Source organism: Phaenicophaeus curvirostris, chromosome 2, assembly GCF_032191515.1.
Source record: "Phaenicophaeus curvirostris isolate KB17595 chromosome 2, BPBGC_Pcur_1.0, whole genome shotgun sequence".
Classification (NCBI taxonomy): domain Eukaryota; kingdom Metazoa; phylum Chordata; class Aves; order Cuculiformes; family Cuculidae; genus Phaenicophaeus; species Phaenicophaeus curvirostris.
This window is the reverse complement of record NC_091393.1, coordinates 76,563,864-76,577,887: the sequence shown is the minus strand read 5'-3', so window position 1 is coordinate 76,577,887 and position 14,024 is coordinate 76,563,864. Positions and strand designations below refer to the sequence as shown.

At 37.7% G+C, this 14,024-nt stretch overlaps 1 protein-coding gene across 1 annotated transcript in view; it reads right to left on the bottom strand.

Moving 5' to 3' along the window:
• Positions 1 to 14,024, bottom strand: part of ZFAND3 (zinc finger AN1-type containing 3) — a 149,018-nt gene that overhangs the window by 25,457 nt on the left and 109,537 nt on the right. The window contains exon 6 of the mRNA XM_069852589.1: positions 2,397 to 2,567. Within this exon, the coding sequence (XP_069708690.1) occupies positions 2,397 to 2,567 (171 nt within the window). The remainder of the gene's footprint in view (positions 1 to 2,396; positions 2,568 to 14,024) is intronic.

The following is a 14,024-nucleotide window of genomic DNA, read 5'->3' as shown; positions in this document are numbered from 1 at the left end:
TTCAGACAGTTTCTCTCTCAAGTGATAACATGGGACATGGGTATGCAGGAAGGCCAATGTTTATACTTATTCCTATAGTATCCAAGCCACCCTCAAACTACCGAAAAAAGGCTGCACCTGCAGGGAGAGGTGGAGAGGACAAGTGACCCCGAACTGACCAACAGAATATTCCATCTCTTATGTGTCATAGTTGGCATAAAATTGAGAGATTATAACGGTCTTGCTCTCTTCTGCAATGGCCAATGTCCAATGAGGACGTCATCTGATTGCCCCTAATCCTGGACCCATGTGTTCCTGAATCCAGCTCCCTCCTAGCTGTGGCTCCCATTCCCTCATGTCTGCTCCACAGTAGCTGTAGTGACCAGTCATTGAGGGGTGGGAGCACTATCTCATATATTTGTATGGATTTTATTACCTTATAATTATTTTCATCATTGTTATTATTACTAGTAGTATTAGTATTATTATGTCATTAAAACTGTAGTTCTAGCTTCCAATGTGCAAGTCTTTCCTCTCATTCCCCTCTACCTAGAGGTGGGATGGAAGGGAATTGGGAGTCCAACTACTTGGTTTTAGCTGCCAAAATCAGCCAGGCAGGGGCTAAACCATGACAATGTTTTGTTAACACATTTTATGAACTTTAACAGAAGTATTTTTCCATAAAGCTGTATATATCCAGTGGAAACAAAAAATACTTCCTTACAAAATTTGTACTGCAATAATGTTGAACTATGGAACTACTCCAGGAAAACTTGAGAGGAATAAACTAGATGCGTTTGTCATCCAGTTTACGAAAAAAAAGGCAGGTCTTATTTTTTAATTTTAAACACATTACTAATCAGTAAAAGAACTTTTTAAAAGTTGTTTTCCACTTAATTGCTCTTACATAGTCCAATTTTGCATAATCACCAAGTCATCTTTTTTTCCAATTCTCCCCCAATTTGAAAAACTCTCTTGCTCCCAATATTAGGGATGATTCTTCTGGTTGAGTCAGGTACCTGCTGCAGGCAGCTTCAGTCACTTGGTATGTGACAGCAACAGACCAAGAACAGAAACTCCTGCCTCTGCCATATTGAGCAGAAAGAGCCATGCCAAACCATGTCATTGATGTCTTCAAAGTATCCAGACACATAACTTCTATAGCAAGGATTTCAACATTACAGCTTTTGATTTCATTCTTGGTGGCTTCACAGATAGTGTATATTAGTTCTGTGGCAATGCTCCAGTATCTGAAACAAAGCCTGTCACACATTCAGAAGAGCACCACACAACAGTGATCTCTAAAAGGCTAAAGGCGGAAAGATGCTGAAGAACAAAGGACAACTTTGAATCTTTAGAACTTTCTATTGCTCCTCTTCACTTGATATTAGGTATTTGATATAGGGTTCATTAACCAGGTCTTTGCAACAATCTTGGGCAATCTTTTCTCTCCCCACTGCTGCTCAGGAGGACATGCCTTCTACCCAGAAAACATTTTAATACAATGTTTTACATTTCAAAGATGCAATGTGAATTGCACCATCCATCTATTTCTAAACCCTTTGACAATTATCTCACTGCTGAGTCACAGCAAATGTAACTAAACAAACTTCTCCAAATGAATCGATACAAGCATGGTCAGAGAGCACAAGTCTAAGCTTTCAATAGATAATAATATGAAAAATTAATTAGCAGGTAAAAATACTGTGTGCATTATTAGTGGGTCTGATGAGCACATTTAAACCAGTTATGAACACAACTGTTCCATGAAGGAGAGTGCATCTCCTCTGGAATCTAGTCACATTAATTATTGTTTCAGAAAGTTTATTTGCATGTAATATAAAACCTCAAATTAGCTGTCTGCATGAGATTATCATACTCATTTCAATTAGCTGAACAGTATAATCAACTTTGGAAAAAACAGGTTAGATGATTTTAAGTGTACAGTGTCTTGCCCCCCCAACAGCTAACTGTGAAAATGAAAACATTTTCAGTTAGAGGCTTTTCTGGTTTTAACTTTTTAATATAGATGTAATTATAAGACGCATATTGTAGATGTTGACCTATGTTCCTTTAAGCTCTGTAAAAACCTTGTCGTCTTTGCATATTCACTGATATGCTTTGTGTTTCTTCTCCTGTCAAGTGGGTATGATGCTCTCCCGCCTTACAGGGACTTCTGAAGCTAAATTCATTAACATCTGAGATCTCTTGAGACAAGGCAGTACACCAAGGCCAAAGTTTTAAAGGAAATTAGACAGGAACTAATTATAACTTTTTGCTACCAGTGGAAGCTATAGCTTCTGTTTAAAGAATCTTTGAAAGACAAAAAAATTCAAATGTTCTCTGTACTTCCACCTCTGATATGGATCTGAGCACGGCTGTTAAGAAGCCAGACGCTACTGACAAACAGTACTCACCACAACGACATGATCCCAGTTCCTGCTGTACTAGCTCCAATTTTGTTTGGCACTGGAAGCATCGGCGTCTACTCTTCTGTTTGGATCGACTGGTTTCTTCAGGCCTGTCATTACTGTCATCCAGTAGCCGTGGCCGTTTCACAGGAGAAGCCTCACTCTCCGACTGTGAATCTGTTGTATTCACAACAAATATTTTAGGAAAAACATTAGAATTTCTTTGACGAGGTACCCCTTTGGGCAGATTGAAGGCATATTGCTCTCATCTGGGGTAACCACCAAGCAGCATGATACTTCCCATTCTATTGCATATACACATTCTCTTAACAATCAAAATGAGCGTCAAGTAAAGGACAAATTATCTTCCATCCCTCTAAGAACCCCTCCTGCTGGCTGTACTGAATAGAAAAGAAACTGATTAGCTTCTTTCCAGCCACGGATGGGTCATATAGAGCTACACACCATCCTAAACAACTGAAAACTTCATCTGTCATCTCATTTAGTTTCTACTGTGCATCTTCTTTGTTCTCCCTGCACAAACCAACTGAAGTAGACTGCTACTGAAAAACAACTGAATGTGGGTCTGACCTATTTCCTCCCTGGCCAGGAGGGAGATTTTTAAGGCACAGCGTGTAAACTATATCTCTTGTGACTGAAGGCAGTGCATGAAAGCACCATACTGTGCTTCCCTCTCTTTCCACATGGATAACAATTTAAATGTAAATTAGTATACAATAACAATATAAACCCAAACAAAATAAGCTCAACCTATACAGGCATGCTATAAATTCAAGGTGCTCGCCCTTTTTTAAAAGAATTAAGTCAGAATACTATTTGCATTAATAACTTTATAAATTTCAGCTTATAAGAAAATAGTGTTTGGAAAAGCTTAAGAAGTTGAAGTTCAGCAAAGTGTTCCTTCAGTTAGTGCAGGGTGGCATCCCTTTTTCCCCCACCTTTTTTTTCTCCTTTTCCAAAGGAAAGTGTGTTGGGCTCTAGAGTAGCAGCACATGAAACGCACATTACTTTCTGGAACGTGGGATGCCCAAGCCTTATTTTTGTGCATGTCAGAGGCAGCGGATTTCAGTAGGTCTGCGACTCTGCAATCAGACTCAGGTCAGGCTAGAAAAGACATTTTCCCTTCCCAAACCTGCGCATAGCAGAATCTATTCTGTATTTCATATTTCTGTGTGAAAAACATAGAAGCTGAAAATAAGTTTAATCCAAACTGCACCAATAAATAAGTTGTTTGTAGTAGCATTGCAAGAGACTATCTACTGAAAGCCATTACTGCAATCATTCAACATACCGGTGCAAGATGGTGATCAAGGGAAAAAGAAGCATTAGTTCAGTTAAATCCATTCTGAAAGGACATTAATCCAACAAATGACGACTATATCTTTTTGGCAGGATGGTAGCCTATTGAACATGTTTTTACCTTTATTTTAAGTTTCTTCTGCGTGGTGTCCTGTGTTTATGGAAAACATTTCTACTTTGTGTTACTGCCCTAGATTAGCCAGGAAAAGAAAACTGCTGTGCCCATATCCTTGTTATTTCAATGAACGTTTCTGATCCACTGCTTATCAACATCATGATTTTCCATAATCTTTCCTTGAGCAAATACCTAGTGAAGTCAGGCTAGCAATACCTGACAGAGCATACCCTGGAGGAAGAGGCTATTAACTGTCCCTGGTTCCTCAAATACAGGATAAACTAATCCACTTTTCTTACCTGAGTTTCAGACCTTGTCTCACCGTGTTTTACCAGCTGCTAGACTCCAATATTACAGCTATTATAAATATACAACTTATCTCACTTGAGTCTATTTCTGTCACACTGCTCTTAAGGTACGCTGACAATGTGCCTGGCTTTTCAATAAGTCCTCACATCTCACATTTAATAGAAAAGTGAGCTGCTTTCTGCACAGTATACAGGTAATAAGTTTTTATTAAGCTGTAATAATTTTATCTGATGTGTGTCTCAATACAGGCCTCTTTTTGATCTATGTCGTAGATTACAACTTACGCCTTACAAAATGCATCTATTAGGCCTAAACTAACATTCAGTACATAACATACTCCACCTCTGCATGCCTGGCTGTGCAAGAGCCTGGGCAAGTAAATGAAAACAGCGCATAATGAATTAATACAGTCATGGAACAACTAGTCCCATCTTAAATTATATCTCTGCAGAAGATGATCCAAAAGAAAGATCCCCTGAACAGACTGTAGAGATCCAGACTCATACTCTGACACAACAGTCCTATCACACAGACACTTGTTTTCAGAGCACCTAGACGAGCAGGCTAGCCTTCAATGTTGTAGGGTGCACGCTGCAACAGGCAGCTTGTGTACTGTAACCTGTCTTCAGTGTTCAGCAGAAATCTGTTCCAGCCCACCATGTTACTAAAGACGGGGAAATACACGATTTGTAACGTATTCATTACTCAAAGAAACAGATCCACTGCTATTTTGAAATAGCTACCTCCCACACATCTTTGCTTCTGGAAACATAAGCCACTTCGGTACTTCTCAGAAACAAATCTGGCATTCGGAATTATTTGATGGAAACCATGGTTGTCTGCTTATAATAAAGTCCAGATAAGGGATTCATGGGTATGAGTCAACCAGTGTCTAATCAGTTAATGAAGCCATGTGCCTTAATGAGAAAAACAGCTACCACAAGTCAGGTTAGTAGTCTTATAATTAAAATATTTAATTATACATTTCCTCTTGATTGGTTATAACTAATTGAATATTAACACAAGATGGTTAATATGATAAAAATGAAAATTTAGATATCTACTTTTTTGAAAATACATATCTTTCTACAATAAATTAAAGCGCTACCACTGAGGTAAACTTACCCTGAACTCTCAGGGATTGTACCAGTTATCTCATCATTGATTGCACAGCACTTTGGACATGCAAGCACAGGTTAATGTGCATTACCGAACAGACTAACAGCACCCATGCTTATATCATCTTATGGGAAAGTACAAGGATTGAGATGGAAGTATAGGTAAAAAAATCAGAATTTTTAGATTCAGTCCTGCACATATTTCTTCCAGATCATGCTGCCTTTCACAATACTGATACAAGCAATACAGGATGCAAAATAAATCTTCTAGCATCTAAAATCTTGCAACATTAAACTTCACAGATCTAACATCAAAAGGAAATTGTCATGCATAGCTTTATTAACTGAATTGCAGAAAAAAATATTCTATGAACAGGGTGAACTGCTGCAACTGGAGTTAGGAGCAAATTCCCAGCGTGAAGTATTAAACAATCAAAACCGGCTACAGAGAACAGCATTCTTTCAGACAGTGACTGACAGTGGCTTTCCTCAGCAGGATTATTTGTGCAACAAGAATTATTTCTTGCTTCACTTTTAAGAAACATTTTCCACCCTTGCATTTTAGCATTACACCTAAACCAACAAACGCTCAGTCTGAGACACAAAAAAAAAAGAGAAAATAAACCCTTTTCTCTTATCTGCAGACATCAAAATTTTAGAACTTTTCTGTAAAAATGAAGAACAACTGTAGACATGAGACATATAAAAAATTTCCCAAAGAAATTACTGAGCACAGTAACTGCCATTGACTCTCTCATATTACAATTTTAATTCAGAGTTTAGAAATAAGGATTCTTTAAATCTATCTCATAATGGTGATTCTTCTAATTGTGGTGACTCTATGACACTCCCATTTGAAGTGAGAGAACAAAGTAATTCAACTGAACAAGATTCAAACTGGAGGCTTCACTGGGAACAAGTGGAGTTGTGCTCTTAAAAATTCTGTTATGTCTTGGATAGAAACTCACATTTGTTCCTTACTGTCACTGTTCTCATCTTCATTACTCATGTCCTCTCCCCTCAAAACTTTTGAAATAAATGATGTTATGACTGTCAGAGATGAATATCACTCTTACTCTCCCGACATGGAGGAGTCTGCAGGCTCCATGCACATGGCTTCACTAACAATAATGATGGCTCTTTCATGGCATTCTGGGGAGAGGGTGGAAAGCTCTAATCCCAGCGGAGAGGTGGGCTGAGAAAACTTAACAAGGAAGGAGGAAGGAAGGAAGATAAGGGAGAGTAGCAGGAGAAAAAGAAGCCCTCCTCTGCTGCTGTTCGCTTCAAGATGAGATGAATCTGTTTAATGTCTGATTTGATGACAGTTTTTGAGGCACTCAGTCAGATTTTTTTTTTCTTTTCATAAAGAACCCATAACACTGACAGACTGACATTTACCATCTCAGCTGCCTGTGCAAACACCAGTAACAGCCATAATTAATGAACCCTCAAACATCACTGCCATCTCCTCTGAAACTTTTTAAAAAAGATCTTGAGCTGTTAAAACCCCTGTCCATGAAGAAACTTGCAGGGTCACAGACAATAGCTCCATAGCAGGGATTAACTGAAGTTTGGGCAATATCTTGTTGCCAGTTTCTACGTGAGCATTGTTCCCCCCCCCCCGCCATTATTCCATTTTTAGATAAGAGATTACTTAATTCCCTGGTATGTTGACTATGCATTAGAAATTTCATCTAGAAGAAACAGCCTCTTTACCAATCTTTCCTATAACATCTACCAGAACTATCATTGAAAATCATCTCCTCTACTTCAAAAAAATTAATACAGTTTTTCCAAAACCCATTTGCTTGTTGATCATTAATGAAGAGACAGAAGTTCAAGATTAACATCTTATGAGACAAGTCTGACAACTGCGACCACATTAGTTCCTCCCTGTTGCTGTAAAATGCTGTGGAAACAGTTATTTGGAAACTGATATTTACACCGAGATGAACATCTCGTCTCCTCACACAATCAAGACTGCATCTCAAAGCTGTGTCAGAAACTTGAGTGCACATGTCTTTGGAAGCACTCATGCTTATAAAAAACTAATTTCTTCTATGAATTCACTTCAAGATTTCTTAAAACATTATAGGCAAATGTCTCAAAAATTCTCACATAAAACACTTTGGTAACATTTAACCACACAACCTCTTTTCTAGTATCATTGCAGTGCTCTTAGCATCATCATTTCACTGATTGATTTTTTTTCCTCTCCATAGTGTTTAAAAGCAATTGCACTGAATCTCGTTGTCTGTATACAATTTGGAGTAGAGAGACTGCATAGGAATAATCCCTACAGAACTCAAGTCCTGTCAGCTGTTTCTTTGCCTCAGGAGGCTCCCTGTGAAATTACTCTGGAGACTATAAATAACCTCCAGAAACTGCATTACAGAAGTTAATACTTCTTGTCAGTTACCAAAACCGTTTAACAGTACTTGTTTCCAGCCCTAACGAGTAAAAACAGAGGAGGCACTCTTGACATGCTGGGGTGACTTCACTGAACTGGAGCAAAAGAATGAAGCTGGTGGAGACACAAAGTATGGAGGGACTCAGGCCCACTCCTTTCATTGGCCTTGTGGCAGGAAGCAGAAGAGTTTGCCAGATTCCCCAAACAACTACTTGAAAAAGCTGTGAATAAGGTGGATTTTTCTTTCACAGACTCCTGTCATTTCCATTGGTTTTCAAGCTCCTCAACCTCGAGTTGGACTTGATGATCCTTGTGGATCATCTTTCCAACTCAGGTCATTCTATGATTCTATGAAAAACAACCAACGCTTCCCCCATGTTTTAGCCTAGCAGTCTGAGATACATAATTGAAAGAGTTGCTGCAAGACATTCCGAATGTGAAACCATTACTTGTGCTTCAAACTCCACCAGCAAAATTCACCTTCCCCTTTTGCAACAGAGATTAAGAAAAAGGCTTCTATTACAGACAGCAACTTCAAGTGTTGGGTTTTTTAATGGACACTAAAAAACAGTGAAAAAAACAAACTAGGATGTATATTACTTAGAGCACAAGCATTATTTTGAGCTCAAAAATAGCATGGCTTAATTTTCCCAAAATGAGAGCTGGCACACACGATGCATGTGTTGTAAGGAAAGAAGAGCAGAATCTAATTCATGCAGTACCAAGCACTTTTCTAGCCACAGTGAGAACAGGCTTCTGTAGAACACGAAGATGAACACCCCAGAGTTTCACCAAGCTTGTGTATGTGGCTAACAGACAGTATGTCTTGTTGCGCACAAGTATAGTGCTACACTTAAGCAAGTATACTGCATAGCTCAGCCACTGCTCTGTGTTAAGGCAATTAACACAGCCTGCAGCCTTCAGCTGACTCAAATCCAGACAACCACAGATTACTTCAAACAGGGATATTGATTTCTGTTGTGTGACAACCGTACCCCCTTCAAGTACTAGGCTGCTTGTTTTCATAAAACCTGCATGTGAGACTAGTGTGTTTGAGACCTTGAAACTTTATGAAAATGGATTAAAATTATCCAAAAGATTGAGGAGTTACTGTGGGACAAACTATGGAGGCCTTATTTCCTTAGGAAATCAGGCAGCCTCCCCTCACCCCAGTGGTTTTCATGCATCAACTTGATTTGTGTCTCTTATCACCAAACTTCAAAACTTAAAATTCTATAGTTAAATTTTATATAGATATAAATATGAGTATTAATGCATATATAACTGCTGGCATATGATGTCAGGAAAACAGAAAAATATGGGCTATCAACTACCATCGGAAGAGACTAATCTAGTGCCAGAAACTCAGATGAATGAAAACCACGTCAAAAATTGTATGACAAAAGTGAACTAAACAGCTTAAATGCATGCAGTAGCCTAAGTTATAATTAGAAAAAGTGTGAAAATGTCTATTACCCTTTCTTGTCAATAACTTTCGTAAGTGCTAAATTAAGTGAAAAGCTAATTAGTTTTCATCACATATTTAGTCTCCTGTATTACATCTATTTCATAGTTAAATTCTTGCATTACTCCCCCCATACTCTCTGATGTCAGCATGTCTTTAGTTAATGGAAATGTTAATTTATTTCTCAAACATTTTTACTTATATACCAAATTGATTCAAACAAGTACATATTCGAATGTATTCCATCACCTGTACTGTACAGCTCCTTTGACAGATTAACAGGGCATTTCAATTAGTTGAAACATTTCCTAAGGCAATGGACACCCCCATTGCTGCTGACTGAAAGAAGGACCTTGTTTATTTGTAAGATAAGGCGAATAGGGGTCCTTTCCTGAGCTACACCAACAGGCCAAGTCTGCAAGCCTCTGAAACCCACGACAACAGATGAGTTTGTAAAGAAACAGCAGGTTGGACTGCTTCTGCTGAGCACTTGGCCTGCTGCTCACTGCCCATCTCTTTCCACAAGGGTAAACAGCTGCAGAACATCTTTAAAAACAGCTGCAGACAACAAAACTGTCCACAGATGATAACTGCTATTGTGTGCCTGCACAAAACCGAATTCCCATTGTCTTGATTACTGGGAGCGGTGTAGAAGCTTGATATCATTTTTTAAAGAAGTTAAGGGAAGCTGGTTTGGGTTTTTGGTTGTTTTTTTTTTTAAAATAGCTGATAAACAGCATCTAACCCCCTTCATTTATTTAGACTAATATACAGAGCAAACCTTTGAAAGGCCAGAAGAGAAAAAAAGCCACAACGCTAAATTTAATAGTTTTCAAAAAAACCCAAACTTCACAGGTGTCAATTTGAACTTAATTTTCACATTATTAAATTATGTATTTTAGCAGCATAAGGTTAGGGTTGGGAGAAGGGCAAAGGTGACTGGTGACAGTTAAAGCTGGAGAACAAATGATAAGTAATTGGCCTGAATAATCAGAACAGGATTATTAAGTGAAGGAATAATGCACAAACATGGATAGCTAAATGGAGGAACAGAAACGCAAGAAGGAAGAAAAAAGCTGTAACGTGGGAACATAAACGATGAAAAAGTTATGAAGGCAAATCATGAACATCTAGGCCACTCCACAGCACCTGAAGACTACCTACTAGTATTCAAATATGTGTATTTACATACATGAATATGTATGTACAAAACCATACAAATAAGCCTATACTGGATTTGATAAAATGGGAAATTCAAAAGCATTCTGCAATATCATGGTTTTGGTTTTGCTGACTTTAATGAGAGCCCTTGTGCTTTCTGAAATTCTCTAACACTAGATTAACATGAATAGATAATGCTATAAAGATTGCATATTTGCTTATCAGCTCAAGAATGCATAAATAAACGGTGCTGCTCTGCTTCAAAATCCTAGTAGTACACTTGAGCTATATCCTCATCAATCAGATGGTATACACTATTCAGGAAGGTAATTCTTCAAAGTAATAGCTTAAAACCAGTTCTATATAGAAATTTCTTGCTCTGTTATTTTTCATTCATACACTGAGTTTTTCTTAGTACACTCTTCCCCCCAATGGTGTAATGAGGGTTTTCCAACAGTAAGATACAATTTCAGAAGAGGAATTGTAAAGAACTCTTGCCTGCTAGCAGTGAAAAAAAATATTTTCAATATTTATTTTTCAAAAAACTTATTTGTCATTAACAATGGAACCTCAGCGATGACATTAGCAACAGAAAACTTGCAATAAGAGAGTATATTTCCAAGACTATAACTGATTAGTGTTAAGGGAAAAAAAAAAAAATCTAAGAGCTCTTGTATTGTGTATTTTGATAAAAATTTTACAGAATGCATTGAAAGTAGGTTATGAAATGTACACCTAATCTATCTTCAAAAACCACTTGGTTTTGATTCAGTTATTTAAAACTGAGCTTAAAAAATCAGTTTATATTTTGACTGTGTTACTTTTCTAGCAATTTTTGTGGTGAAAAAATAACCAGTGCTGGCACAGAAGAGAATTTCTGTACACCTGATTGCTGTCCACAACACATCAGAAGTCAGGCTGCTTCACTGGGCAGCTCTTACTGTCCCAAAAAGATATTTAGGAAGCATCCACACTAACCTGAACCAAAGACCAGATCTACACGAAGGGAAAGGTAGAACAGATCAATGAAACTCAGAGGATACATCAGTGCACGTACTGTTTTCTGTTTTACACCTAGCTTTTTTTCAAGCCTCTTCTCCCTTCAAGATGTTGGTTTCATTAATTAGTCCCTGAAGTTTATGCTATGGAAAATAATTTGGAACAGGAATAGGAAAAAGAGATAACTTTTTTGCATGAGAATTCAGTTAACATACAAATATTTATAAAACTCTCACTTTGCAGGAAGCTACACTTTCTCCTGTGTATGCTAAGACTTCAGCATACTTCCAAAAGACTCTACAATTATTCCCATACATATTTTAAGACCCTTACAAAAATTAATATCTAAATGGAAAATAGTGAAAACTTGTACTTAAAAGCTGCCTGATGCTCACTGACATCATTAGTCATAATAGAGGCCTTCACTAAGAGTCAGATGAAGCCTTCAGGGCATTACCCTCACATCAAAAGGAATAGCGGTAACAGGACCATGGATTAGTTCACTGCATGGAACATGTTTTACATTAAGATAGTAAAATAAATATTAAAAAGCAAATACAAGTGATTTCAAAATACATTTCAGTCCAGTTTTTTATTGTGAATTTATTAAAAAAACCCATCCTCCAGCACAATAATGATAAAGTTTAAATAATAAAAAGCTATGCCTCTTGCTCAAGTGTACCAGTAAGAAAGTTGTCTGATCTGTACAGATCAGACCAAGGTGCTGACTGCATCACACTGAGGTAAAATCAATTCAATTCTTCAGGCTGGCAGGAGCAGAGCTCCTCACAGATTTTTAAGTTAATGTTGTCACAAAGAACAGTTGAGATTCTCCATATTGTCTTGCTATTGAGCAAGGCCAACTGAAATGAAAGCAAACCCTAAGCACCCCAATTCTCTTCCAACGTATATTTTTATTAAGTTTTAGGAAGGGGTTGTAGGTAGGAAAGGCATGATGTAACGCTGATTTCCTTGCTCTTTAAATTAATGGACATGCAGTTTATCTGAAGTTATGAACTTCAATTTTCTTTTTTGGGAATGACCTTCTAGCAGTCTGTGGGTGGATGCTGGTAACAAAACAAGGAATTCAGAGCTGTTTGGAGCACAATACCAAATAAGCTGAATAGATGTATATTATCTAATAATAATGATGTACCTGCTGTCAAAGATCAGTTAACTGATCACAGAGATCCTGATGATTCTCAATACTAAACATTGCACAAAATCACTAAAAAATATTCAAGGTAAAGTTTTTTAATTTTAATCAAAACATACACCAAGAATAAAGTATTTAATCTTTTGCTTCAACAAATTCAAAGACAAATCTTTTACTATAATTCCCTAAGACTTTAATACAAAGATGTGGCCATATTTGAATTTTAAAACATAATAATCTTAAAACCATACAATTTTGTATTGGGCAAGAATCTCACCAAACAGACTGAGACCACAGAAAAATAGTGGTGGGAAAGTGGTAACGGCAGCAGCATACATTTTTTCAGGAATGGAGACAAGAAGCATACTTTGCATATCCTGCTCCTGGTTACTGAGAACCCTGCTGCAATGACTGTTCTCCCAGCCTCTTGCTTTGCACTGATCATCCCAACTCTCCCACCTTTCCAAGAGTCTCTCTCCTGGCTCTTCTCTTCAGTGCCTGGGGCACTAAATGCTAGCCTGTACTTCTAGAGCCTACCTGCCTCAGCTTTCATTATTGACTATGAATGCTATTGAGGTTAGACTAAATACCTTTACTGACTCAGTTGATATTTGTTTTCTCTTAGCGTCATTGAAAAATAATAGGTTGGAAGGGATTTCTAGGGGTCACATAGTCCAGCCTCCTACTTGATGCTGAGTAAGCATCAAAGCTGGATCAGGTTTTTCAAGGCATGGTCCAGTTCACGTTCAAAAATGTTTAAGGACAAAGACTTCACAGCCTCTGTGGCCATCTATTCCAGTGCCAACTCGAGGGGAAAAAACATTTCCCTTGCTCTGCTAGCTATACTCTTCCCAAAAGAGCTGATCCAGAGCCAGTGTTTACTATTCATGTATCATCTGCTCCTACCTTTAATTTGACATTCAAAATAATTTTCCTACTAGCTTACAGTTCAATGTGAAATCCTCTCAAGAGATCACCCTGTCATCTTGACTTAAGCACATTTTCCTCAAAGTTGTTCTAATTCGAATGTGGTTTTCTTCATAATGGGATTCAGGATATGGAGATGAAAACAGATGAAAAATTTTAATCAAGAGCAGTAAAAAGAGATAAAGACACGTGAAAGCTGAGGAATGGACTCGCAAGCCATCAAAAAAAGTCTTAAGCAGGTTATTTGGTGAAGTAAAAACAAAAAAGGAAGGTTTAAGGACATACCTGAACAGAAAAGGATTAAAGAAGACGAATTTGAGCAATTTAAGAGGATAAAAAAAAGGTAGCAGGAGTAACAGTTTTAAGGACCTGAAGGACATTCTCTATTAAGATACTGGACTTGAAAACATCAATGTGACTCTGAATGAACTGTCAACACGGTACTGATCTCAGATAGTTGAGAATAATATAATGTACACGGAGATGTGTGTCTTAGCACCTGCTGGGACGTTATACAGGCCAGGAGACTCTTCCCATCCAAAAATTATAGAATCATAGAAGCACCAGGTTGGAAAAGACCTATCGGATCATTGAGTCCAACCATTCCTATTATGATTATTAGTTTTTAATTCTACTGTACCGGGCAGAGGAGGT